Source organism: Camarhynchus parvulus, chromosome 1 (assembly GCF_901933205.1).
Source record: "Camarhynchus parvulus chromosome 1, STF_HiC, whole genome shotgun sequence".
In the NCBI taxonomy this organism is placed as follows: domain Eukaryota; kingdom Metazoa; phylum Chordata; class Aves; order Passeriformes; family Thraupidae; genus Camarhynchus; species Camarhynchus parvulus.
This window is the reverse complement of record NC_044571.1, coordinates 17,996,407-18,021,432: the sequence shown is the minus strand read 5'-3', so window position 1 is coordinate 18,021,432 and position 25,026 is coordinate 17,996,407. Positions and strand designations below refer to the sequence as shown.

Sequence of the window (25,026 nt, the reverse complement as noted above, 5' to 3'; positions counted from 1 at the left end):
CTTTTTCTCCAAGAGTTTCTTTTTATGCATGGGAGAAGTTAACTTCAAATTGTAAGATTTCACGGTAGCTGAAAATTTTATTCTTTGAAAAACCTTGCCTAGAATATGGCATTGTGTAAAAATAGAGGTTTGTGACTTCATATCACAAGTAAAAGCTATTTTTTCATAAGGTTCTACCTACCAAAATAAGTGAATTTATGTTTTTTAACACAAACTGTGTACCTTTCACTGCATGTGGAAGTTATTTTCACAGTGCAGAACCCTGGGAGTGGATGGATGTGTCTTTATTCCACTTTACACTCATTTGACAGAATCAGAGAGTTAAAGCAGTTGTCTGGATTCTCATGAGACTGGCATTGTAGCAAAAACAGAGCTCACATTTGGGTTGATTCAAAAATGTCAACAAATGACAGCTACTGAGCTGCAGGACCCATGGCCATGTTTTCCCCTGGATTCTCTCCACGAAGGCGTTCTTCACTCTGCTGGTGACACACGAGAGCTCTGGGAGAGTCATGGTGACAAAATAAAAACAATTTGAGAAGTGAAAGGTTTAATCCCCTCAAGTCCTTCACCAACAGTGTAAGTCTCCTTGTACTTTCATTTCCAGGAACTTCGCTGGGGCCAGTGATGCTACAGCAGTGTATGGAGAAAAGCTGGTCTTTTTTTATCCAGTGGGCATGGCCAAATAACAAATGAGGAAAATTATGAAGGGAAAGAAGCAGCTCTGTCACATTTACTATACTTAGCCTTACCACACTTGGCTCTTGATGCAGACAGCTCTAATTCGGAAAAAGTTCCCTCATTAGCTGGCCCTAAAACATGTACAAAGCATCTGAATAATTGATACAATTTATGGTTTTATTGGTGGGAGCCATTAAATCCCCTCCTCCCAAACAGCATTAGGGAGGAAGCTTGGCAACATGCAGTAAAAAATGGAGCAGCTATTTAAAGAAAGTAAAGGACAAGAAAATCTTATTGAGCTTTCTGAACATGATAACACTGAACAAGGCAGAATTTCCAAATATCCACTTCTAAAATTATTTTATAGTAAATGGAGCCAGTGTACTGTCAATGTTACAGGCTTTTCAGTGGAAGTTTTACAAGGTCTGCCTTTGAAATAACCCCACTTATTTTTATTTTATGCATGCTAACTTAATAATGTCAGCTTGGAATTTGTATTGTTGCCGGATTCTCTGCTGCAAGTGAAATTATGGGAAAGGTGGCAAATGCTTAGGTAACACTCTCTATTACATAAGGCTCATGTGGGGTCATTTCTGTTATTCTGCTCTACTCTGATTAGGATTACATCAAGGTACTGGCTAACAGAAATAAATCATAGGCTTTATCTAGCCAAAGTTAGTGTATATCAAATATACATGTATACCTGAAATAGCCTTCCAAAACTCCAGTCTTGGTCAAAAATGAGAGACTGGCATTTTTAGGGTACAGCTTATTTGACTATCTATGTTCCACTTAGAAGAATTTTGTCCTAAAATGACTTGTTTCTTAACATTAATTGAAAAAAAATCCTCCACAGTGCTTTTTAAGTTAGGTGAGAAGAAACCTCCAACAAAAAATCAATCTGCGCTGTCCTACCTGTACTCAGCAGTGAGTATGGAGCATGAAGCATGGACATGGTAGTTAAGGAAGCTGGAGAGAGAATACTGTGTGATGAGTCCCTATCAAAGCCGATGCTATAAGCCTTTAAGTTGAACAAACATAGGAGTTTTAATGATTTACTATGATCTGGGGGGAAACCCTTCAGCTGATAACATTCATTTTGAGTTTGATGGAAGAACCTGGCTGAGCAATGAGTGTGTCTAGGCTTTCATGATTTACTCAGTTTTGCAGACTCCAGCTTCTATGAGCATGTCAGAAAATTCCATAGGTTTTTAGGCTTTGAGCAGCACAATCTGTATATACTGAGGATTCATAGGTAAACTAAATAAATTAATTTGAAAACAAAGGTGCCAACTTTTACTCATTGCAGGATTTCGCCTTTTATTTATTTTTAATGTGGTGCTGGAAGCAATTGCTTTCTGTTTTCTCATTTAAAGCTGTGCCATGGTGTGGCCCTGACCAAACATTTGAACAAGCTATGTATCTGCCAAGGATATCGTGATTCTCTGATTCCAGCCCAGCGGGCTGAAGTTAAAATAATCCAGCTGGCTCAGCAGCTATGGGGATGCCATTTATGGTAGCACAGTGTAAGTGGCAGGACGACTAACTCAGGGTTTCCTTTATCATTTTGCCTTCCCTGCTTTAGGCCCACCAGGACAGGATTTGCACAGTCAGAAATGCTGATTCTTCTGACTTCAGCTACCTGTATTGTGCCATCTCTGACAGCACAGTCCAGCTGTTTATTCATGTTTAATACATCTCCTAAGGGCGTTTGTAAAGGAAACAAACTGCCCCTTCAAGGAAAGCAGCAAACAACCTAATCTCAGCTGCATTTTACACAAATTACAGTGATTTGATTCCTACTGTGCCTCAGCCTGTGGCACAGAGCATCTGGGACACTGTTGAGTTTTCTCTGGTTTTCACAGCTGCTCAGTAAAAATGTAAATTGTACAATTTTTTTATATGTGGGAGAGTGAATTGCATGCCTGCTGTGCATCTAATTGAAAAGCACAGATTCATGGTGTCACCTCAGCCTGCTACATGGCAGCCTGTGTGAGCTGCATGGTGGGCATTGCCACGTGGAGCTGCACTATTGCTGCTGAAAGGCATGTTCCTCTGATGCAGGCTGAATAACAGTGCTTCGCTCCTCTAAAATGTCATTCTCAATGTTCAGGATCTGCAGGATGAAGCTCTGCATCCTTTCTGTTGTGCTTTAAATGGCAGTTCCTCTGCTCATATTGCTTGCTGAAGCAAGAGTGCAGTATATTCCATTTGACATTAACAAAAAGATCTTTTATGGACTTTGAAAAATGATGCTATTCAATCAGATGGCAAATAGGAGCAAAACCTATTTGCACCTAGAGGTGCAATTCACACCTAGAGGTGTGATTCCTTCCATAACAGAATAACTGTCCAGCCAAAAGAGTGAGGTCATTTTGAATAGTATGCAAAAGGACAGAAGTGGAGTTTTCCAAGGTGGAGATTTGGTCTCCTTAACATGAGTGTCAGGAACACAACATCCTTTTCTGCTGCCTTTTCAGACCACTATATGTTTTGGCTGCAATGAAATGCTTTGCCTGCAGGTTATTATCTAAATGTTTATAATATTTCAGGGTTTAGGTACAATCCATTTTGCTTATCTTGATTCATCTGTATGGGGGTGCCATGGGTCTCTGTCAAACTGAGGTGACCTTGAGTATCTGAGGCATCTCCAAGGCGCTGGTTGACGTGAGATACTGAAGCTTTGTGCTCTGCTGAATTAGCACATGGATACTACGTACCTAATGTATCAATTTGTGATGTTGTTATTTAGACAACTATGTAACACCCTGGGTGCCTCTGCCTACAGAGGTGTTCTAAGCTCCTCCTTACAGACATGAAGAAGAAGAAACTCTATTTGGGTGTTATTAATATTGTAGAGAAGACAGGTAAAACAGTTCAAATGCATTGCATCCTCGATATGCCCATTGTTCTTCATTCCTTGATTTATTTATGTCAAAGTAGTTTATGCAACTAGCTCACATGTACATTGTAGACATTAAGTAGATCATTGTAATTCCACTCAGGAGGTAATACCTGATAAACAAAAGGGACAACCTGCTGTTACCTAATCATGAGATCTCTGCTTAAAAACTGCAAGACTACAAAGAAAGACAGAGACCAAACACCTATGGAGAATGCACCTTTGATATGCATAGTGTGTAGCTCATTAATTTGCTACTGTTTAGTCCAGTGTGGCTAATATGATAAACATTTTGTGATATTGCAGTGCTGTAATATATCTGATTTTATTGTGGATCAGTCATTTCAAAGCAGAATGGATTTTTACTACAACAGAGGCAGCTGGTATTTGGGTATTTTTAGTAGATAATATCTGTGAAGATTTATTTTTCTTTTAGAGATGTTGGGTAAAGGTGTTAAGCAACTAGGATGGAATATTTAGTTGGTAAAGTTGTATTAGCCCATACAATAGAAATACCCTGAGTTTACTTTGAGATTGTGGATACCAAATATAGCTAATTAAGCATTATGGTAATTTGTTCATAAAAATTTAAAAAGGTGAAACCTATAAACTTTCTTGCATTGTTTTTCAGTAGGGTTTTTTATCATATCTTATATTTGTATTCTTTTTTCCAAACTTTGGTTGTGACTCTAAGAACACTTGTATTTTGTTAAAGTAACCCCAATCTTTCCCTAAAGGCAATAGTTCATTTGTGTATTCTTTGTGGACACTCATTTTCATTAATAGTGGAATTATGTATTTTTAATCAGCCAATGAATTAAAAAATCAAAACACAGAACAAGAAAAGCCCACCTTATGGAACTCATGCTGTGCAAAAAAAGATGTTTATTTTTTCATATCGATATCTTCAGCTTAGGAAGTAGTTTGAAATATAATATGCTGTGTCCTATTTCTTTCTAGGTCTCCTATGTAAAAGCTATCGACATTTGGATGGCTGTGTGTCTACTCTTTGTCTTTGCTGCTTTGCTGGAATATGCAGCAGTCAACTTCGTTTCACGGCAGCACAAGGAGTTCCTGAGGCTCCGGAGAAGGCAAAGAAGACAAAACAAGGTACAGCTGCTCTTTACCTGGGGCAGCTGATTGTGCTCTGACAGCCCTGCTCATGTGCAGCTGATTTCCTACCTCACTTCTTGCCCTTGCAGGAGAGTCTTTTTCTAAAGTTTCCTTTTGAGTGATTTACTCCTTGATAAAGAGCTCATAATTGGCTGCTGGGTTTATTTGCAGTATATTAAGTTATTGACAAATGTCACTAATTGGTCACCAATTACAAGAATTTTCTTCTCTTCATGCGACTACTGAGGCAGCTGGACCTCTGCAAATACTGTGCTACTGCGTGGCAGCACCAGTGGATAAGGAACCGTTGGATGCAATGACACAGATAGAGGAATGATATTATCCAGGTGTGCTGTCATCAGAACATGCCTGAGATCTGTCTTTTCTGGTGCTGCCCTAGCTATGCTAAAACAGGAGGTTCCCTAGGATAGCCCATTGCAATGATCTGCAGTTCTGCCCTTACTTTTACACCACCAGCAGCTGGTGTCTTTCCCAGCTGAAACCAGGAAACATGGCCATTTTAAAAAAGGAGAAGGATTAGGAGAATTTCCTCTCTGGCTTCTGTCATTTCGCAGTTTGCCTCTGACGCAAACTTCAAATTTTTAGCAAAAGACTTCTTTGTGAGTGTCATTATCACAGAATTTTATTCCAGAGACTGACATGTAGAAGAAGGGATTGTTTGTAACCTAGATGTCAGTCTAGAAGTAATTTTAGGAAGACTGTCCATCTGTTCTGGGTTGTTTTGTTGTTTTTTTTCCAGTAAATGGGAAGGCAAGAGTAGACATTAAATTGAGTTTTATTCGAGTCATGATCATTCACATGTCTAGAGAATCTGGAACTATAAACTCTACATATATATTTGCTAGGTGAAGTAAATATTTGCTTGAGCTGCACGAATGCGTCAAGCCACAAATAATGGTTTCCTTCACAAGAAGGATGACAACAATGGCACAGGGCATTTGTGTTTTGACAGGTCTGTCTAATAAATGTTCTGTAGCTAATGTAATATTTGATGGATACTCTGGGAAGAAAGCTGTTCTCTAGTTTAATATTATTGTCAGATGAATTGAGATTCCAGTGAAGATTAGATTACAGGAGAGAGCAGAGCTGCTTGCCTGTCTACAGGCCACACACACTGCCACCGGAAGCCTTTGTTTTCAAACCCAGCATGGCAGCAGCAGAAGCTTCTGTATGGCATCTGTAATTTCATTTTTGGATGCAAGATCTGTTTTTGTGAACAAGTAGCCATCCTTGGTAAGTAACAGGATCCAATGACATTACTCAAGTTTATGAGATTTTGGTAGTAGTCATTCATCTGCTTTGAAAGCTTTTATTTTGGTGACTGTGAAAGAAAGTTATTTAAAACCAAATCATCAGAAGACTTGTGTTTATCCTAAGCCACGTGGTGTACAGATTCTTTGCAAAATAGGTAACAGCATAATTAAATACAAGGAAATATGCAGCTGAGTAAGCGAGACCTATCCATTTGCATAGGCTTGCTTTTTTTCTATGAATCTGCTTGCGCAAATTTCAGAATAGGGAACAGCGTTACTAAGGCAGTTTCTTTAGGAAGTATTTTCTGCACCTCTGTACTTAATTTTGTCTCTCACGATTTTCTCAGTTTATTTTGCCTTGAAAGTGATTCTCATTGTTTTGCATGATGGTCTTCTCTAACCAAGCCATTCTTCTCTTTGCCTGTTGTGTGTGTGTGTGTCGTCATGCTGCTGCTGTGGTATTCCTATTCTTGCTGCTGCTATCTATGCTGACACTCTGGGGACAGGCACAGACTGTGGCTGTTGGGAATGAGAGCGTTGAGTCCGTGCGGCGCATGAATGGCTTGCGGAGCAAAGAGTCATCAGCTTACGGGACAGTGAATCAGATCGGCAATTCAAGTTTGAGGGTAAAGCTGTAGTGAGAAAGAGAAAGCAAGAGAGTTTTAGTACGTGCAACGATGCCATAAATCAGCAAAATGGACCATTTTGGTTGGCATCACTAGTAGTCTCTTGCCTTCTCTTTGCTAAATGCCCCCGCAAAATACACAGCGCTGTCCCCAGCATGAACAGCAGTTTCATGTTGTACATTCTTATGGCCCAGCCTTATGCTTGCTTTTTACTGTGGCTGGGATATGCCACCCCTATTCCAAACCTCTTAAGGAAAGTGCATGCATATTCAGCAGCTTGGTCCTGTGTAAAGATAGAGTGAATGGGGTGGGGGAAGAGGGCCACAGGAAATGCCTTGAGACAGTAAATCCCACATTGTGTCATCTTTCAGATGAGCGTGTTCCAACAGAATGTGGTATGTATAACAAAATGCATTTTTGTTGCTGTGGTATTTACTCCTGAACTGTCAACCTGCAGCCTTCCTCATCGTGATGTCCCCAGCTCTGCTTAGTGAAGTATGAATAGCTGTGAATGAAAAAAGTATTTCCTTGGTTTCTTTTTATTTGCTTGGAGAAGAGCCATGAAGTTGAAATCTTTTATGCAGTGTAACATAGTAGATCAAAAGCAATGTGATAGCAGCTGATACATCCAGATTAGGGGTGAGTTGTGGAGGCAATAAAATCAATGATGGAGAAAGAAACAAGCTTAGTGTTCAGCTCACTGCTTGCTACTAGTAGCTGAGGGATGAAATGTGTTCATTTAAATAAAATGGGACTGGGGTTTTAATCTTTCAGGACTTGATTTCCCAGAACAAAAACACTGTCTGAGCCAGTCTTGAGCTGTAAAGGGCTTCCAACTTTGATCAAGCTCTGTAAAGTCATGTTATTATAAAATGCAGATGAATTCAGTGAATTTTGTACACTGTAAAGGGACTTAGTAGCTTCCAAAATCAAAGCAAAACCCACGGTTCATATTACACAGCAAAATTAAGATAGAGGGTTTACAATGCAATAAATCATTCACTTTCAGAGCTACATCATCAAGCAGTAGAAGAGAGCCTTAATTTCTGGATACTTTCTATTGTAGAACTAATCATATTTACACATATACAAAAACTGAATATAAAAAGAAAAAAATCAGGGGCTCTCTAGGAGATATGACCAGTGTTAGTATGCTGCCACTGAAAAGCTGATGCATACAGTTACAAAAGAAGTCCAGGTAAGTACTCAGTGCTGCATATCTCACCAATTACAAAGTGCTGGTAGTCCAGCTAAAGTTTGTGTAAGTTGTGGTTATCCCTTCCTTTAGGGAAGCTTGCAGAAACCTCTCCTCTCCTTTAGAATATTGTGCATTACACAGACAGCCAGGGCAGTACTCAGAGGGGCCGTGTCGCTGCAGCGCTTTTGCTGCAGAGCCCTAAGAGCTGGAGCTGCTCCGGTATTGTTTTCCCCTGGAGAACTCCCATCACATAACCGATGCACACTTGAGAGGTCAACAGAGGAGATGTAGCAAGGCAGAGGTTTCTGGAGCAATGCTACCATGGTTGCAGCTTTCTGCTCAAGAGAAGGATGTTTATGCACAGAAGAGAACGTAGGAGCAGAGCCTGTGGTGCCACAAGGAGCCTTACAAGCAGGGAACTGGATTTGTTGAGGTATTGCTCACTGAACCAAAGCTTGTGTTGAATGCAAATGTGAAAGTCCTAGTCAAGAGCAGACAGTGTAAGGGTGTGGTTGAGTATCTATACTGCATCACTCAGTGCTAATCTAGGAAGAGGAAAAAGGTGCTGAAGCACACCTAGCCACAATTCCTGGATTTGTACCTTCATTTACAGAACAAGAAATACCTGTTCTTAGTTTTGTAAGCCTGTATCTCTGGCACTGCTTTTATTATTGTCTGTGCTGGGTCTTGTTCTTAGTGCTGCAACCCTCCTGCAACCAGTTAGTCTGAGCAGACATCTTAAGAGACCGTCAAATCTCCTAAATCAAGCATCAGATTGTTAATATTTTTCCAGGAAAAGTCTGGCTTGTATTGTTGATCGTCCAGAAATTGTAATACAGATGAACCATTTGAAAAGACAGTTTTATCAGAACCTGTTGGCATCTTCCACATGCACAAAATCCCTATATCCTCAGGTTGTCAGTGCTTTACTCTGTCTTCCCCATACAGTTTCTCTTGAAGGAAGCATTCAAAGTTTGTCCTAAAGGTTCATGTAGTCTTTCTGCTCAAGTTAAATACACCCATCAGTGTAAATAAACTTGTATTGAATATTTGATTGCTACAAGAAATGATTGCCTATTTCTTGTATATCATGGTACAATAGATTACAGGCTGCAGAAGCCAGGAGTCTAATGGTACTGACAATGTAGTGAAGTTACATTATATTAAAATCTACATTTTTATGGTGCCAGCTCACTTGAAAGAAAATATTTTTAAAATATGCTTTTTTAATAATTAAACATTATTTCTTAGTTTTCAAAATGATGGGTTTCCAGGGAAGCAGAACTCTTTACTCAGGTTCAATCATCCTTTTATGAAAACAATAATTATTATTTTATATGATCAGTAGTCAAAATGAGTCACGGTACACTAGTATTCACATCATCATCTCAAAGATGACTTCCTAAATTATATGTGTGATGGTTACCACTGTGACCAAGACTAGGGGTTAAGTTTGGGACCATTAGTGTTAAAAGCAATACGCTATAGCTTGAATGAAGAACTGTGCAGCAGGAAGATGTGACAGGTTTAATGCCATGTGCAGGGCACACAGAGCAATACAAATAACAATGCTGCAACCAAGGGGGTTCATATGCATGCAGATTAGCAAAGGGGTCACAAATGGTGTTTTCAAATGAAAGAGCTGGGACTGGGACTAAGTGTGATTACAGAAGCAAAGGATAACTCTCTAAGCAAAGCTGGAAGCACCTGGTAAAATTCTTCAGAGAATTGTTGGCCTTGGATGGAGCTGCCAGTGGTGAAGTACATATCACAAGTGCCCAAACAAAGTGACTGAGATAATACAGTATTTCTACCTTTCAAGGAGAAGAGATATGCATTGAGTTACACCAGCTTCTATAGACCATCTCTATCATTTTAATCATACTGAAATCCCTCTGTCAGATCCCCCAAATAATTTTCTAAGGTTTTCTAGACTTGCCCCTAGAAAAAAAAATCAGTGCTTTTAGCCTGACTTTGCCTTTAAAGCGCTTGGCACCACTGTCCCTGGTGGGAATGTTTTCCTGCTGTCACTGAGTGCACGCATTTGGCAGAGGATGTGTACGCTCCGCGTTATGTAAGGTGCCGCATCATGTGAATAATGGAAGTGCTCAAGGAAAGCCCTTTTGCTGAGCTATTTTTGGTTCTCACTGAACAAGCTCAAACACATGAGTTTCATTGTGAAAAATAGGAATCTGAGTCTGAATGGCTCTTTCTCTCTCTTTCTCTCACATCTTACTTACTTAATGGATTAAAACACATGTAGCTTCTGCTGTAGATAAACACCCTCAAGATACTGTGGTTACTTTTATTTCTCCAGGGCAATTGCATTAGTGCTTTAATGTAACTGTGTAGATAAAAATCCAGTAGTGGATAAACACAAAAAATTATCATTTAGCTTGAAGTTATAGTCCCACATACAACTGCAGTGAATATTTAGCTGTAGTTAAACAATAGACACAATTCACTGCATCATGTTGCCATGTCACTTTGTGGCTTTGTCTGAATGTCCTTGTCTGTCTTTTTATATTGAGCATGAATAAGCTAAGAATGGCCCTAGTTAATATCAGTGGAAGTATCTGTATTGTTTATAAAATGGACATACTTCACATATTTTAAACATTTAAAAAACCCCGTCATCTCAAATTTGAAAATTATCTTGATATAAATCCCTAGTCTAGCTCCAGGCACAAATCTAGAGATGTGAGTTCCCAAAGAAAGAGCAACCTGTAAGAAGAAAAGCAATTCAGCCATGGGGGTGGTATCCAAGCAATGGATCAAAAAAATTCTAATAAGAGCAGTCTGGCCAGATGGAGAGCCTAAGTTTACTGGAAATGTAGATTTTTCAGTGAAAAGCAAACACAGACAAAGAAACAGTGGAAGAGAAAAATTGGGTTTCATAGTGTCCTGTTTACAAGGGTAATTGAAAGTGAAATGGAAGCTTTTCCCTCCCTTACTGGAGAAGGGAAGGTTAAAAATTCTAAACAAATTACTGTCTTTTGTGTGTTTCAGTGTGTCAGACACAAAAAGATGATGGACTATGGTGGGGTGGATTTTTTGCCCCAAACCAAGAAACAGCAGAGAAAATGAATAATTGCATTTCAAGGGAGAAAATTCTGAAAACCAAATAAAAAACCATGAAACATTATGTAACAACAGGCAGACCAATTTATGGAACATGTCATACCAGTTCCTGAGAAAGTACCAAATATCTAAACAATAATTGAAGTGGGTAGAGTGCTAGTGCACAAGCTGGAGTAATGGGATCCAGGTGCCAGAGTAGAAGAAAAACCAGGAGAACAAAATCAGGAGAAAAAATTAGAATTTCTGGGGGGAAAAAACCCCAAACAAAGAGCACCAACCAAACCAAAAAGAAGCCACAGCAAACAAAAACAAAACAAACAAGAAAAGAAACACACAGAAAATGAGAATAAGAAAATCATGGCTAATCTAGAAAGGGTGGAAACCGGAGAAGTGGGTAACTGGTGTGGAGAAGGTAAGGCTGCAGAATGATGAATTTTTATACCCACTGGATTGGTCAGCAGTACAAGTGGCACTCTGTGGGGCAGGGGACAGATATTGAAACCATAGGGACCGTGCATGGCACCAAAATAGCAAGCAGGACATGGTGCAGTATAATTACTCATGTTGCCCAGTTTGCAAATACTTAAACAAATTTTTCCTCATGGTTTAATAGGATAGGAACAGGACCTAAGCTACATAACAGCAATATTACAGTATTTCCAGCCTGGGGTGATGTAGTGACTGTGTGCTGTACCACATGGGACAGGTAGGACTGGAAAAGTCAGGAGTACTGGATAAAGTTTTTTCTTGTTTGCTCAGTAGTGGAACTTTGCTTTAGAAATTCTGAGTCCTCTCTTGTACCTGCCCAGCAGGCAGTGGCTGAGATGATCAGCTCTGAACTGACAAGCCTTAGAGACTGAAGTTTGCACTTCACTCAAGTGAGTTTGTCCTGGAAGTTACTCATGAACAGCAGGAGACACACCAAAAATGAACTCTGCAGTTTTCCAGCTCATGAAAGGTACTCTCCAGCTGGGTGCAAATGTCTTATTTCTTATTATACCTAGGGGAGAGTGCAAACTGAAAATAGGGCAGAGGAAGTTAGAAAGAGACAGGAAGTGTTCTAATTTTTGAAGCTTTAAAGCAACAAGTAGCTTTTCAAGAACCATCTACCACAGGCACCAGATTTTTGTTTTCCAGATTATTTTAGAAAATGTGATTCTTTCATTGGATGTGTTCTGGCCCACCTCATTTTACAGGGGGGAAAAAAGGCAGTGATAAAATTGTCAAATATGTGTTAATGATAAAAAAATATAAGGAAAGTAGACTTCAGAAGGAGTATGTTAACCTAAGCTGCCCCTACCCAAGACTCCAGATAGAGAGAGAAAAGCTATCACAATCCCAAGATATAGGCTTAGGCAGCAGAGGAGAGAACTTAATCCCAAACTGGTTCCTTTGTTCTTTCATTGTAGGTAGCTTATCTTGACTCTTTCCATGCCCAGAGTCAGCACCCAGTAAGGCCTTGGTGTCAGGGTTTCTCACTGCTGAGATGGCCAGGTCCTCGTTCCAATGAAGGAAGTGAGGACACCAGGAGGGGAGCAGTTTCTGATCCATCATTGCCAGGGGTCTGTCTTGATGCTTCATATCAGTTCTGAGTTCTGTCCCAAACCTTATTTTCAACAGCAAAGAAAAATATTTCAGTGTTGGTAAATATAAATCAGTATTTTTACAAGAGAGTGAAGAGTTTGAGCAGTTAAAGCCAAGCATAATGCAGGCTGAGAATGCCAGCACTCTGTATCCATGTATTCCTACCCTCACTAGCAGCCCTGCTCGCCCTGTGGATCTCCAGAGCATACTACACCAGTTGTATCAAATTACATGGAAACTGGTGAGATGGGCAAGTGTTCAGTAGCATCCATGAAATGCATATTTACATCTGACCCAATTAATCCCCTTCTCCACAGAGGATAGAAGCTGCTATTTGAATGTAATTAATTGTGAAGCATTCTGTAATGATGTTGTCCAAATGGCATTGTTCAAAACCAAATTGTATTAACCAGACTGCTGAAAGCTCATTCTCTCTCAAGTCTGAAAAACTTCATGGGTTCCAGTAAAATCCAGTTTTTACAGTACTTTTAAAAAAGTGGTGTTGAAACCATTTATTTCTCCACCTTTATTGTTATTTTTATTTTTTTTTCCTGAGGGAAAACAGCCTTGTTTATAGTCATTCCTGTTCAAGTTGACAGTTTTTCTTATGGCAAACTGATCACTCAGAGCCTGATTCTGACACATGTGGCTTGATTTAATGATCAGATGTGTTTATTCCTCTTGATCCACTGCTGGAGAAAGTTGCTATTTACTACAATATGATAACTTGTACTTAGGTATTTCTCTTGTGGCCCGATATTTTAATTTGTTTGTTTGTTTGGTTGGTTGTTTTATTGCTGGTGGTTTTTGTGGGTTTCGTTTTTGTTCGAGTTTCTTTTTGGTTGGGGATAACACTAATCTTGCACTGCGTGTTCCTGGGAGTAGATGGATAGGATAGGTGAGGAAGGAGATTTTCTTTTCTACAATATGAGGAGGAGGCTAGGGATAGTTGCACTGGAAGGAATAAACACCTTGAAACACTACATATTCTGAGCACTTGTTGCTGAGTCTTGCCAGAGTCCTCACAAAGACTCATTTCGAGTTGGGAGCACCTGAAAACTCCATGCCAAGCCAAACCATAAGTCACTAAAAATTTACTCACTTCCACTCTCTGTGAACTCCCAGCTGTATCTCAGAGCTGTCCACTGGCTCTTCCAACACTTTACATCTTCACTACAGCAGGATCAATGTCAAGAAGAACTTACTATTGAAAAGTTTCATTTTCCAGTGGCTGCTTAAATATGCCTGGTATACTGAGCATGTCAGAGTGTTTTTAGCTCCTGGAGAAATAGATTGGAAAGGTCAGAAAATGCTGCTGTGTTTGCCAATACACATGAGGTGCCAGAAGTCCAGAATCCTACCTGTGAATTTCTGCATTGATCCAGTAACTTCTCTCTGAGCAAGGACATAACTCTTAAAGTCATTTGACTTCTTACTCTTATATGTAATTTTTCATATAGATACTGTGTGTGCATTTGTACATACAAATAATCCACCTGCATAAGTGTAAGTTTTTCACCAAGGGTCCAAGGTTTTATTTTCTCTGCAGTAACATGACAAGATTCTTAGGAGACATGACACCTTTGCTTTCATGCTTCACCTCATTCTCTTCAAGTGGTTCTCCATGTGTGTTCTGATATAACCCTTTCTGCTAGTCATGTGGAAGTGCTTTGCCTGTGACTCATTCCCTTTTCTGTTAAGCCTTCCCAAGCCTGCTGGTGGTAGATTCATGTTCTCTGTAATCTTCATCTGTCAAAAGAATAGTGACTTTAGAATAGAGATCACAAACTCTGTTCATTAGAGATCATCTGAGTTGCACAAATGTGAGATCTTGCACACCATTCTAGTAAAGAAAGTTGTTAATTTCTTCTTCAGGATGTAAAGTCTTACAGGCATCTGCAAGTAGCAGCCTTGACACTCTCTAACACAAAGTTTCCATGAAATTTATCTATCTGTTGTCTGTTAACTTATGCCAGCTTTCTTTTTGACTTCCTCAGTGGGATCAGGCACCAAGTCTACTCATTTGCCCCATCAGCATTTTCATCTTCTAGGCTTTTTTTGTGTGCTGATCCTCACAGGAAGAGAAATTCTAGCAAGTCTAATAAAGCATGATGCCACTACAGGCTGGTGAGATAGAGACAAGTTGTGCATCACAGTTGTGATGCTCTTTTACAGCCCTTGGTAACTTCTGTCTGGAAGTCCTTCAAGGTCCTAATGCTCTTTTTTCACCATTACACACCTAGTTAGATGAATGAAGGGGTATTTATCTGGTGCAAGTGTTTCATTGCATGTCCAGAATGGGTGGGGTATGCACCAATGAGTGGATAATCAAGTCTTCTGAAAAATCACTTTGGGCTCCTGTTCAGTAGTTCTCCTGCCCTACTAATAGACTATATGTGTTTTACTTATAACCTTCCAGTGGCTCTTCCAGAAGACAATGGCCTTTCTTGCAAGATTTGCAAGCTCTTGCCCCATCCTTTCTGGAGGAATAGAGGCAAATTATGCACCTATTTCACTGCAGTTTCCTTGTTAGACCATAATGATAGCTGATCTTCCATCAGACAGGTCCCTCCTGGGGTACAAATACCTCCAAGGCATTTATTTTGGAACACATGCACGTGTGAGTGTGTGTGTGTCCAAGACCAAAATGCAGAAGTCGCATAATTTATTTTAGATACCATTCTCCCTCCATTAGCTTTACACTGTATTTCCCTCAGAGGTCTCTGGATTTGTTTTGTGCCTGTCTACTTAGTAATTGCCAGTTTTCCCATATATTGGCATATCCTGCCATTCCCAGGCTTCAGTTTTCCAGAATTTATTAATTCTGGTTCTCCTTCTGAGCATCTTATATTTGGGTATCATACTTCTCACTCCAGGTAGCCTCACCAATATTTCTAGCTATGAATTCTCAAGCAAAATTAAAGAGGATTAGGGTTTTTAAAATTTATCTGCTACTTTCAAAATTATTGCTCCATATAGCTTCTTTTTTAATTACTTCTCATCTGTTTCCTACCAAGCATGAGCTTAGATGCTCATCCTCATTTGCAAAGCTGTTTTTTGGTTTTTCAACCTACTCACTGTGTTTTTCATGTAGCATCTGTTTTCAGCTTTACCTTTCTAGCTAGCAACAGTCTAATTTCTTGTCATGGACAGCATAAAACTGGATTCTTATCAGAAATAAGATATATCTCCATTACAGATTATTTTTAAATGCTTATAAACACTTGTTTTAGTAATGTCTATGGAAAGGCATAACATTGAATTTAGATTCTTATTTTCAGGTTTATATCTTAGGAAAAACAGACTTGTCACCTTTTCAATCTTAACATGCAGCATTATAGCCATAAAATGAAAGGATTTGGTAGGAACATTTATTTGGGTCATCATCCAGACTTTTGAGTTAAATAGCCAGTGCAGCTTTGAAATTCATGAGGCAGTTGCTCAGCAGCTGGCCACATCTCTGTGCTGTGGGAAGCTCCATCTGGAGATCACAAACTGCAAGAAGGCTGTCCTGTGTTGGGCCAGGGCTCTGCCTTGATGGGAAGCTTCTGTGCAGCAGCAATCCGTCCTTGATGCATCCTCCTGGGCTCCAGGACTTTGCAGCTCAAGGACTTTCTAAACCAGAGGTGGTATCTTCGTGATGAGCAGCCTTTGCTATTTATGGATAGAGCAGTCAGTTCAATGTGATGATTCATGAATTATTAAAATACTTTTTTAAAACTTGCTATGAGTTGTTCATATTAGGCCTGCATCACTTGTAGGACTAGGAGTATGTATGGCCACTGGAGCCAGCAGGAGTGCATGCCAGGAGGGAAAAAGGTATTGGAAGTGGAGGAAGATCTGGTGTGAGGTGAATCCAAAGATAGAAATGACCAAAGCTCTGTGTTAGATGAAAGTGAACAGGATGCCTAATGGATTTGCAGACTGTAGTGCATATCCACAGCGTTTGGTAGGTATTTGTCACGAGCAAAGTAACCCTGAGTTCAGTGGCTGTGCCTGCAATGAGGGCAGGGTTGAAAGATAAAGGAGGGGAGGCAGTTGTACTAGTTTTCTTTCCTTACCTGATGTATTTCTGTTTGCACAATTACACAAACAACAGCAGGAACAAAATCAGCACTTTTAGGGATTTAGAACAAGACAATTTCATTCTGCCATTTCAGATTTCTCAGATGGTGGTTGGGGGGTGACTGGTGGTCCTTAGTCCATGCAAAGAAGAAAAAGCAATGGGGAAAACAAGATTATTTGCTCTTATAATTAAAAACATTTAAAAAGGAAATCATTAAACACTAAGTCACTGCTGCTGTTCCAAACTTTCACCTTGGCTTTAGACTTTATGTAAAAGCAATTGATTATCTAGCTGTTGCAGTTCTCTTTTAAAATGTCTTTGAGAACTGACATTTTGTTCCTTGTCTTGAAGATGTCCTAGATTTGTCTGTCATGAACTCTAGTGGAGCCAGTTTTATATTTTTTGCTAATGGGTTGGCCTTTTATTATGCTGCCCTTACTGTTACCTGTGCTAGATGTTCATGCAATGGAGACACAAAATGTACTTTTTTCACAGGGACCAGACAGGAGCGTGAAGAAAAAATAATAAAAAAGTTGAGAGAGGGTAGCTTTTTTCAGGCACAGAAAATGTTGTCTTGCTTCCTAAATGTAAATACCCCTTTTTTTCAAGTTTGCACAAAGGATGTTTTTCCCCAAAGACATGACAGCTCTTTTAAGATGCTCTGGTGCTGTATGCTGCTGTTCTTTAACTTCTAGATACTGGGGATGCCTGTTTATGTTGCCTGTCTCTTATTTGCTCTTTGATCTTTGTTCACTTTCCCTTGCGGCTTATATTGTGTTATTTTGTTGTAAAAATAATCTATTTGAATTTTACTTCTTGATGCATGGAGACTGCTGCTTTTGTCACACTTCTCTGTACTGTTACTGCTTTCCTCTTTGGTGAGTTCTCTTGTGAGTATTTGTGTAGCTGGGGTTGAATATCAGACTTATATCATGACAACAGATCTTTTTCATCAGATGCTGTATTTGGATCTAACAGCTGCTATTTCATGAATATTTTTTGAAGCCCATGTGAAGCTTAGTGATATTTTTATTGCATGTGGCATCCCAGCTAGTGTTCTCAGCACCTCACCTTTTTCCTGTCACTGCTGTATGTTTCTTGCTGCCACACCTGACTCTTGTGAGTCTGTCAAATATTTGCCTCCTTTAGCTATGAAACATGAACCCCATTCTCCCATGGTGAGGTCTTAGTCATCTGAGGAGAGATAGAAAGGTATTTAGCCAAAAGCACTATACCCCAGGGGTACAGGGGTGCCCAAAGGGTAATCAGTATGACATGGTGGGATGTAAATTTTGACCTTTCTTCTGCTATAAGTCTTCCCTCCTTGCCTTCGATTTCAGAGTGAAGATGTCTTAGGAATTGGTACCATATGAATCTGGGGATCTTTTCTGCTGGCAGCTTTCAAGCCTTCGAAGCAAAGAGGCTTAGACTTTAGCCTCTTTGCATTTTTAAAGCATTACAATTTAGAGGAAGCTGTTTGGCCTGGACAGTGATTGATTTCTATTCTGTTCTTCAGACTACAAACACAGAATTGTAGGATGGCAGGGAACAGGACCAGAAGAGCCCTTGAGAGCCAGCTGGCAGAGCCAGCACCAGGCAATGCACTGGACAATTTACAGTCACTGAAAATATTAATCAGTGCTGTTAAACATTCTTCTGTAAAGTGCCCAGTATATCAGGAGTGAGTTTAAAAGAGATTTGTCAGGGATTGCTCCTAAGGGAGAGTGTGAGCTGAATTATATCTTTTTGTAGATGTGCTGACCCATAGCTGAGTATTTACAATTTACACCCTGTAATTCTCTTTGACTTGCAAGTACTTCTGGAGCAAAGGTGAGTAAAAAAGTCTCTGAACAATTTACCATTCTGGACAGAAATAGTGATAGGCTCTTTCTGTCCTAACAGTGTTTGCTTCCCCTTCCTTCTGCAGCAACACAGATTACAGCTGCAGATATGCTGCTGAAATACAGCTACCCAGGTTAGTATTTTGGAACTCATGCCAATCTTCTACTGAGATGCCTGCTTTTTTGTTTGTGGGATCTCATTCTTTCTCAGGGGTCCTTCACCCTTTAGCCCCTTTTAGAGGCTGCCCCAGACTTTAACTTCTGTCTGGACTGAGGAAGCAATTTCTCAACATGTAGATGAGGAGCCAAGATTAATCCAATACTTATTTTGACAGAGATATATAACCTATAAATGCATTATACAGTCTAAAAACAACCTGCCTGAGCAATTAACTCTGTAATCAGACATTTTAAAAGAGTGGCAGAAGAGCAGAGCTATGGATTATGATGCGCAATTATTTAGGTTATTTAATAGAAAGCATGCAGAATTTTAATTACAATCAGGAGATTTTACATTTGCTGCAAGTACTCATGTGGGTTGCTAATGTGATAACCATGGTATGGCGAGGAGGGACCACACAAGGCAAGACTTGAAACCTGGCAGATAGGAATACAGAGACTATTTCATTTCAGGCCTGCAAGAGAGCACATTTCTGAAATGAATATGTAACAAGAGGGAAGTATTGGATTTCTGTGTGAGGAGCTGACAAGTCAGACAAAGAGCAGTCATGTATTATCTGTGACGGTGAAAAGATCACATCACTTGTAACCTTTGAAGCAACAGGGAAACCGAACGCGGCGTCATTTTATAATGATCTAAGAGAGAATCCTCTCTTTCTCTCCCCTCCCTGGTTATATATAGCTGTTAGAGAGAAGCCTGCTGAGCAGAAAATGGAGCATATGATCAAGGGCAGTCCAGTGAGTCAATTTACTGACTAATACTGTAGATTATCATGCCAAATATATTGCGCCAGCAGTATGAACAATAATGAAGCCTAGTTTATTTCTTTCCTGTAAATTGAAATGAAGATGTGATTGGAATTGTCACACCTTGGATATATGAGCCATATTCTCTTAACCATCCAAAACAAATTGCTTTATTCTTTATAGTGACTTCTATTTTAGGATCCATTCCAAAATTGGCAAGTTGAAACCATCTATTTAAATGTGTCAAACACGTTTAAAACATCCTCTAGACCACTGTCCCCTCAGGTGATGGTTCAATGGTCTCACACTTTGAAATACCTGCTCCCTTCAGACCCAAAGAACGGATAACTCAGCCTTTAATCCTGTGGGAAGAAATCATTCAGCACAGCACCATGCAGAGACACCCTAAATGAACTCCAGTATCATCAGTAAAACATCCAGCTGTGAAGCCAACGGGGCACTCATGGAAACCCCAGATGGCCATTGAAGGGAGCCTTTCCTTGCCTGGTTTTCTATTTTCCTATGTCTCAGAGTGTCAGTGAGCAATTATGAGGGGGATATTGCCAATATTTTGCCGTCAATACTGGGTCAAACTGATCACTGCCTGAAGAGAAGTTACAGTCAAGCAACCTGCTAAAAATTCCACTCCAAACAGAAGGAGTTAATTTTAATTTAGCTGTACAATACCACTCTTGTGTTACTGGTTTCCAAGCTCCAGGTGAAAGTCTAACTGCGTTTGGCTCTGTCAAAATTCGAGTGGGAGCAAAAACTTAGGGAATTAACATTTGAATTGCAAATTACTGGCATTCCTTCGGGGTTAAGAATCATAATCGATGTTATTGATTTCCAAAGTCCTTTGTCTAAGAGATGAGTAACTGAAGAGGCTTTTACAAACTGTTTGCTAACAGTAAGTCACAAAACTCAAACATTGCATTCTGTTAAATATAATTTCCTGAAACTGGTGAGTAAACTTTTACAGAAATTAGCAGAGTGTTATAAATTTAGCACATATAAGGAAAAGCAGATGGTACTGCTGTGATTGGACATGTCATTGGAGTATTCCAGAGCATGCCAAGTCTTTAATCTCTTACTATTTGCATATACTACCACATTACTCAGTTTTCAGTAGACTAGAACATGTGCTGTGCACAAACAACAACTCTTTTTTCTGAGCTTTAAACTTAGAATAAAACCAAAATTCCATTTGCTGGATTTACAGCACTCGTGATCATTTTCCAAAGCCTCCAAAAGGTTCCTGTTGCATATTCTGGGTGGTCAGAACACAGTCACAGATTGCTGCATGGGCCCACGCACTTGGTGATCCTCAGCTTTCTGCGCCAGCAATGGGACAGGCTGTGTGTCATGAGCAGTAGATCAAACGAGAAGCATCACATTTCAAAATGCTTTATGGTACTGGAAACCCTTTGAGCAATTATCAACTCTCTGGATTTCCAAAAGCAGAGGGTTTTAACTAAAAAAACAAAAACAAACAACAACAAAAAAAAGACAACCAAAAAAACCCCACCAAAACCCCATCAACAACAAAAGAAAACAAAATCTAATTCCTGGCTATTCTTAAAAAATAGAGTAACACCTATCAGTTTAGAGGTGGTCTTGACAAAGTGGTGTTCTACTTTTATGGCTTGCCTTTTCTTTGGAGGAAGATAATTTAGCTGCTAAGAACAGAAAGGACCACAGCAGACAGGACCTAAGGAAGGAACTGAATTTTGCAAACAGAAGGTATGGGCCACATATAAGGAAAACAGTGAGGATGAAAGCATCAGAGAGGAGGTAGGCAAAAACCAATCTGGGAGGCAAAATGTGTCAGAGAAAAAAAAAGGTTAAAAAGGAGTTAAGAGAATAGATAGTTGCAGAAATAAGGAGACAGGGAAGCAAAAGACAAAGAGTAGATATCAAATTGCCTGTGTTTCACATTAGGGATTCTAAGACCCCATTCATGTTTCCAGCTCAGAGGACAACAAATCAGTTTAATGCCCACCCATTCTGACTGTACAGTGTGTGATATCCTACTCTGCAGAACGTAGGTGTCACCAAACACCTCTTCTTGTCTGCTCCTGCCTGGTACTTGTGGAGCTCTTGGATGTTCAGTGAAGTAGAAACCTGAGCTGCCAGATCTCCCCGTCTCTCAGGGTGCTCCTGCTTTGCTTTGTTCTTTGGCTTATTGGCATGTTTTCTGAACATCATCCTGCCCCTTGTGCCATCCCTTCTCAACAGTGGAACCTCAAGGTCAGGAGGGTGTAGGCAGTCACAGTGAGTCCTGATCTCTTCCATGTACCCCATGACAGGCTTCTCCAGAGCTCTGGCACTGTAAACACTGTTTTAGAGTTACTCCGGGACATAACAGATGAAACATACAACATGCAAGTCTCAGGAAGGCTGCTGGCATAGCAACACTTTACTTTTGTGTAATCCTTGTGCACCGTCTTTTAGGTAAATTAACCGGACATTTATTGTCCTGTTTTCTTTGATATTCTTGAACAAAACTTGTGTTCAGACAAGCATCTGAGATCTTCTCCCAAGAATACTTTTTCCAGTCCTACAGCCATGCTTCCACATTTCATCTGTTTGTACCTTAGTACTGACTTCTCTCACAGACAGTTAAATCTCTTATTTCAGGTTATCCTTGTATCACTTTTGCCGAGTAATAAAAGGCCATCACCAGGAGATCTGTTGCTTAGATGTCAGATCTGTTGGAAATATGTCAGCATCCCACCAAAGAGCTCATTATGGGCAGAGAGCATTGGGAAGGTTTAATGACCATTGCCCGTGTGATCTGTATTCTTGCTCCTTAGAACTACTGCAGGGGAAAAGCTAGTGTAAAGTTAGCATTTTGAGAAGTTATTAAAAATTAATAATTAATAAATTCTCGGGAGAGTGCCCTTAATCTTAAAATAGAATAAAAATGTTCTCACTAGGTGAACTTGCCACTAGCTAATGCCTCCAGGGAATACATTAGAGGACTAGATTAAGTAGTTGCCCACACCTATATGTAGGTACATATATCTCCATGGATGGGTGCATGCAGACTGTGTGTGTGTGTAATACGCAGCAAATAAAAACTATCAAACCCATTTTAAATGAAATATTATTTAATTTCCATTGTATGCCTACTTCCAATGACCTTCTAGAATTTGTGGACTTATTACTTATCAGATGAGAAAAAAACACCCCAACAATTCCATGTAGAGATTGCACTGTCGAGTTGCTGTAGCATTGAGTGTCATTGATTTTTACCTCATGATGAATATTTATTTTCCTGAGAATAAATAACACCAGAATTTTATAGAGCAACCCTCACAGAAGCAAATAAAAAATGAAAATACAGAGGTCTATATGTGCAGTAAATTTCTAATACATTCAAACAGTCAAGATGTTTCTAAGATGCAACAATTTCTTTTGGAAGCAAGTTTGAAGGGCAGATAACTGGCAAATTTTTTTTTAAGCCAATGATGCTTTGGGCCTGTGCAAGAATAGCTAGAGAAATCCAGATTGAGATCTTGACTAACAACAAGAAATAAATTATATGGATATCCAGAAAGGGTAACTTGTGTAATAGAAATAAGGAAATGAAACCAACCCCAAAATATTATTTATTGGAAGCCTGGTATTAAGAACTGATAACTGGAAAAGAAAGGCTTTTCCCTTCAGGAACAAAAAACACCCAAAACCAAAAACAATGAAAGAGACAAAATACCCCCCACAGCATCCCTTGACTAAATTTATAAAATTTGCATCTGAACACTTTAAGATTATTCAAATATTCTTGACTATTTTTAGCTACAGAATTTAAATTATTGATGTAATTTGCAATATTTAATTCATTTTGTTCAGTATTTGCATGAATTAAATGCATGATGTCTGAGAAAGCCCTGGTAAACTCTGCCTGCATTTGCTGGGGTTCATTCTGGGTGTTTGTTGTAGAAAATGGCTTGAAGGTGAGAGTCCACCACCAGAGAGGCAAAAAGCCTTTTCTTCTTCCTTCCCTTTGCCTCGCCCCTTCCTCTGCCCCTTCCTGGCACAAAGCAGGAGATCTCAGCAAGGGGTGGGGATGCCTCAGGCCCCAGCACTTCATCCCCACCCTGGCCCAGGCAGAGACAGTGCCTGCAGGGTGGGCTGCACATCACCCCAAGGAATGGGGGAGCTGCGACAATCAAAACCCGAGCCATGAAACATCCCAGCAATATATTGCTCTAGAGGGTAATCTGCATGAATCCAATCATGAATGCTGTTTATGGGCCCTGTGTGTACATTTATTTATTTTTTAATCTTGACTGACTGACTAATGAGGTACTCTGAGATGGCCCAGCCAGGGCACAGGAGTGGTCTAGCAAAGTCTCTAGAATAAATGCAGTTAAAGAAGAAGGCACTGAGAAATTTCACAAAGGTGTGATAAAAATCATCTTCCCCAAAGTATTTAAATCTGCTTTGAGAAAAGGACCAGAGAACCTGATGGGAAAAATCCTATGTAGATGGTAGCTCAGATATTTGTGACAGGGGTATTTGGGCAGGGGTGTCCCACATGTTGCTGTGGCAGTTCCCCCATGCCTGTCACCCACCTGGGGACATGGTGTGCCCTTGTCCTGTGATATTGACCCTGCAGCAGGTTTCAGGGAGGGAGAGAACTGAAGTCTGAGGCTCAGGCTTGAACACTGCTGAAAGGAGGAAGGTGAGAGTCTGCTCATCTCTCCTGATGTAGACATCTTGCAGAAAGCAAGAGAAAATGGAGTAAGTGAATTTTAGGTACATTTCCATTGGTGTTTCAGGTTTTTGATCTTCTAAAATTTTAGCTAATGTAGTCTTGCTTTACATTGTTTAGTTTGATGTGCCCATTAACAGCTATTTCGTGTTCTAGCTGAAATAGTCACATATTTAAACACTAGCTTTGCATTTTACTCAGCCTTGCATGCAGACAGAATGAGCAGAAGTCAGTTGCCCTTTATCCAACAGATTTCTGGTCAGAGCAGATTATCCTTCAAATCTAGGTCACCAACATGTATTTGTCTGATGTAAAACAGAATAATGTGCCATTCCCACTGATAAAGTGGCCAACCTCTTCTTTCTTTGGAGAGACTGGCAGAAGTTACCCAAGAGCAGTCAAGTCTCCAGACTTTACTGTCCTGAGAGAATTTAATATCCAGTCAAATTATACCTATAAGACTCACAGATCACTGTATCTGAATATGTTAAGGCATTACTTTCATTTCAAATAAAGGGAAACAAGTGTCAGGAATCAATCTACTGGTGTTTTAGGAGGAATGACTCTCTATCATAACATTTACGGTGCTTTGCAAAGCAGTAGGTCATCTGGTTCTCCCTCCCCTGAAATGAAAACATTCATTATATTATATATAAATCTTGAAATTGAATAAGACACTTTCATTATTGTGTTTGCAAAATTTACAGACAGAAGCCTTTCTTTACTAAAGAAAAAGCTTTTTTTTTCTAGCAAACCACTTACCCTTACCAAACAGTATAATCTTTAATATTAAAGTAATTTTTGAAAAATTTTGATTCTACTTATAGATATTTCAGGGCAGGAAAATATTTTTGCTCACAACATGTTTAAATTATGTTACTCTTTCAGTTGGATAATGTTCAATTCCTACTTGAAAAGGGCGAAGCTGCATTAACTACTATTTCATTATTGCATTAACAACAGTTCACTTGCTGCTCTTACAGACTGTGTAAGTAAATCACTCATGCTTCAGAGAC

The 25,026-nt window shown here is 39.7% G+C and overlaps 1 protein-coding gene across 1 annotated transcript in view; it reads left to right on the top strand.

The window, feature by feature from the left end:
- The window catches only part of GLRA2 (glycine receptor alpha 2), a 120,067-nt gene that overhangs the window by 87,109 nt on the left and 7,932 nt on the right, over window positions 1-25,026 (top strand). The window contains exon 8 of the mRNA XM_030949110.1: window positions 4,544-4,693. Within this exon, the coding sequence (XP_030804970.1) occupies window positions 4,544-4,693 (150 nt within the window). The remainder of the gene's footprint in view (window positions 1-4,543; window positions 4,694-25,026) is intronic.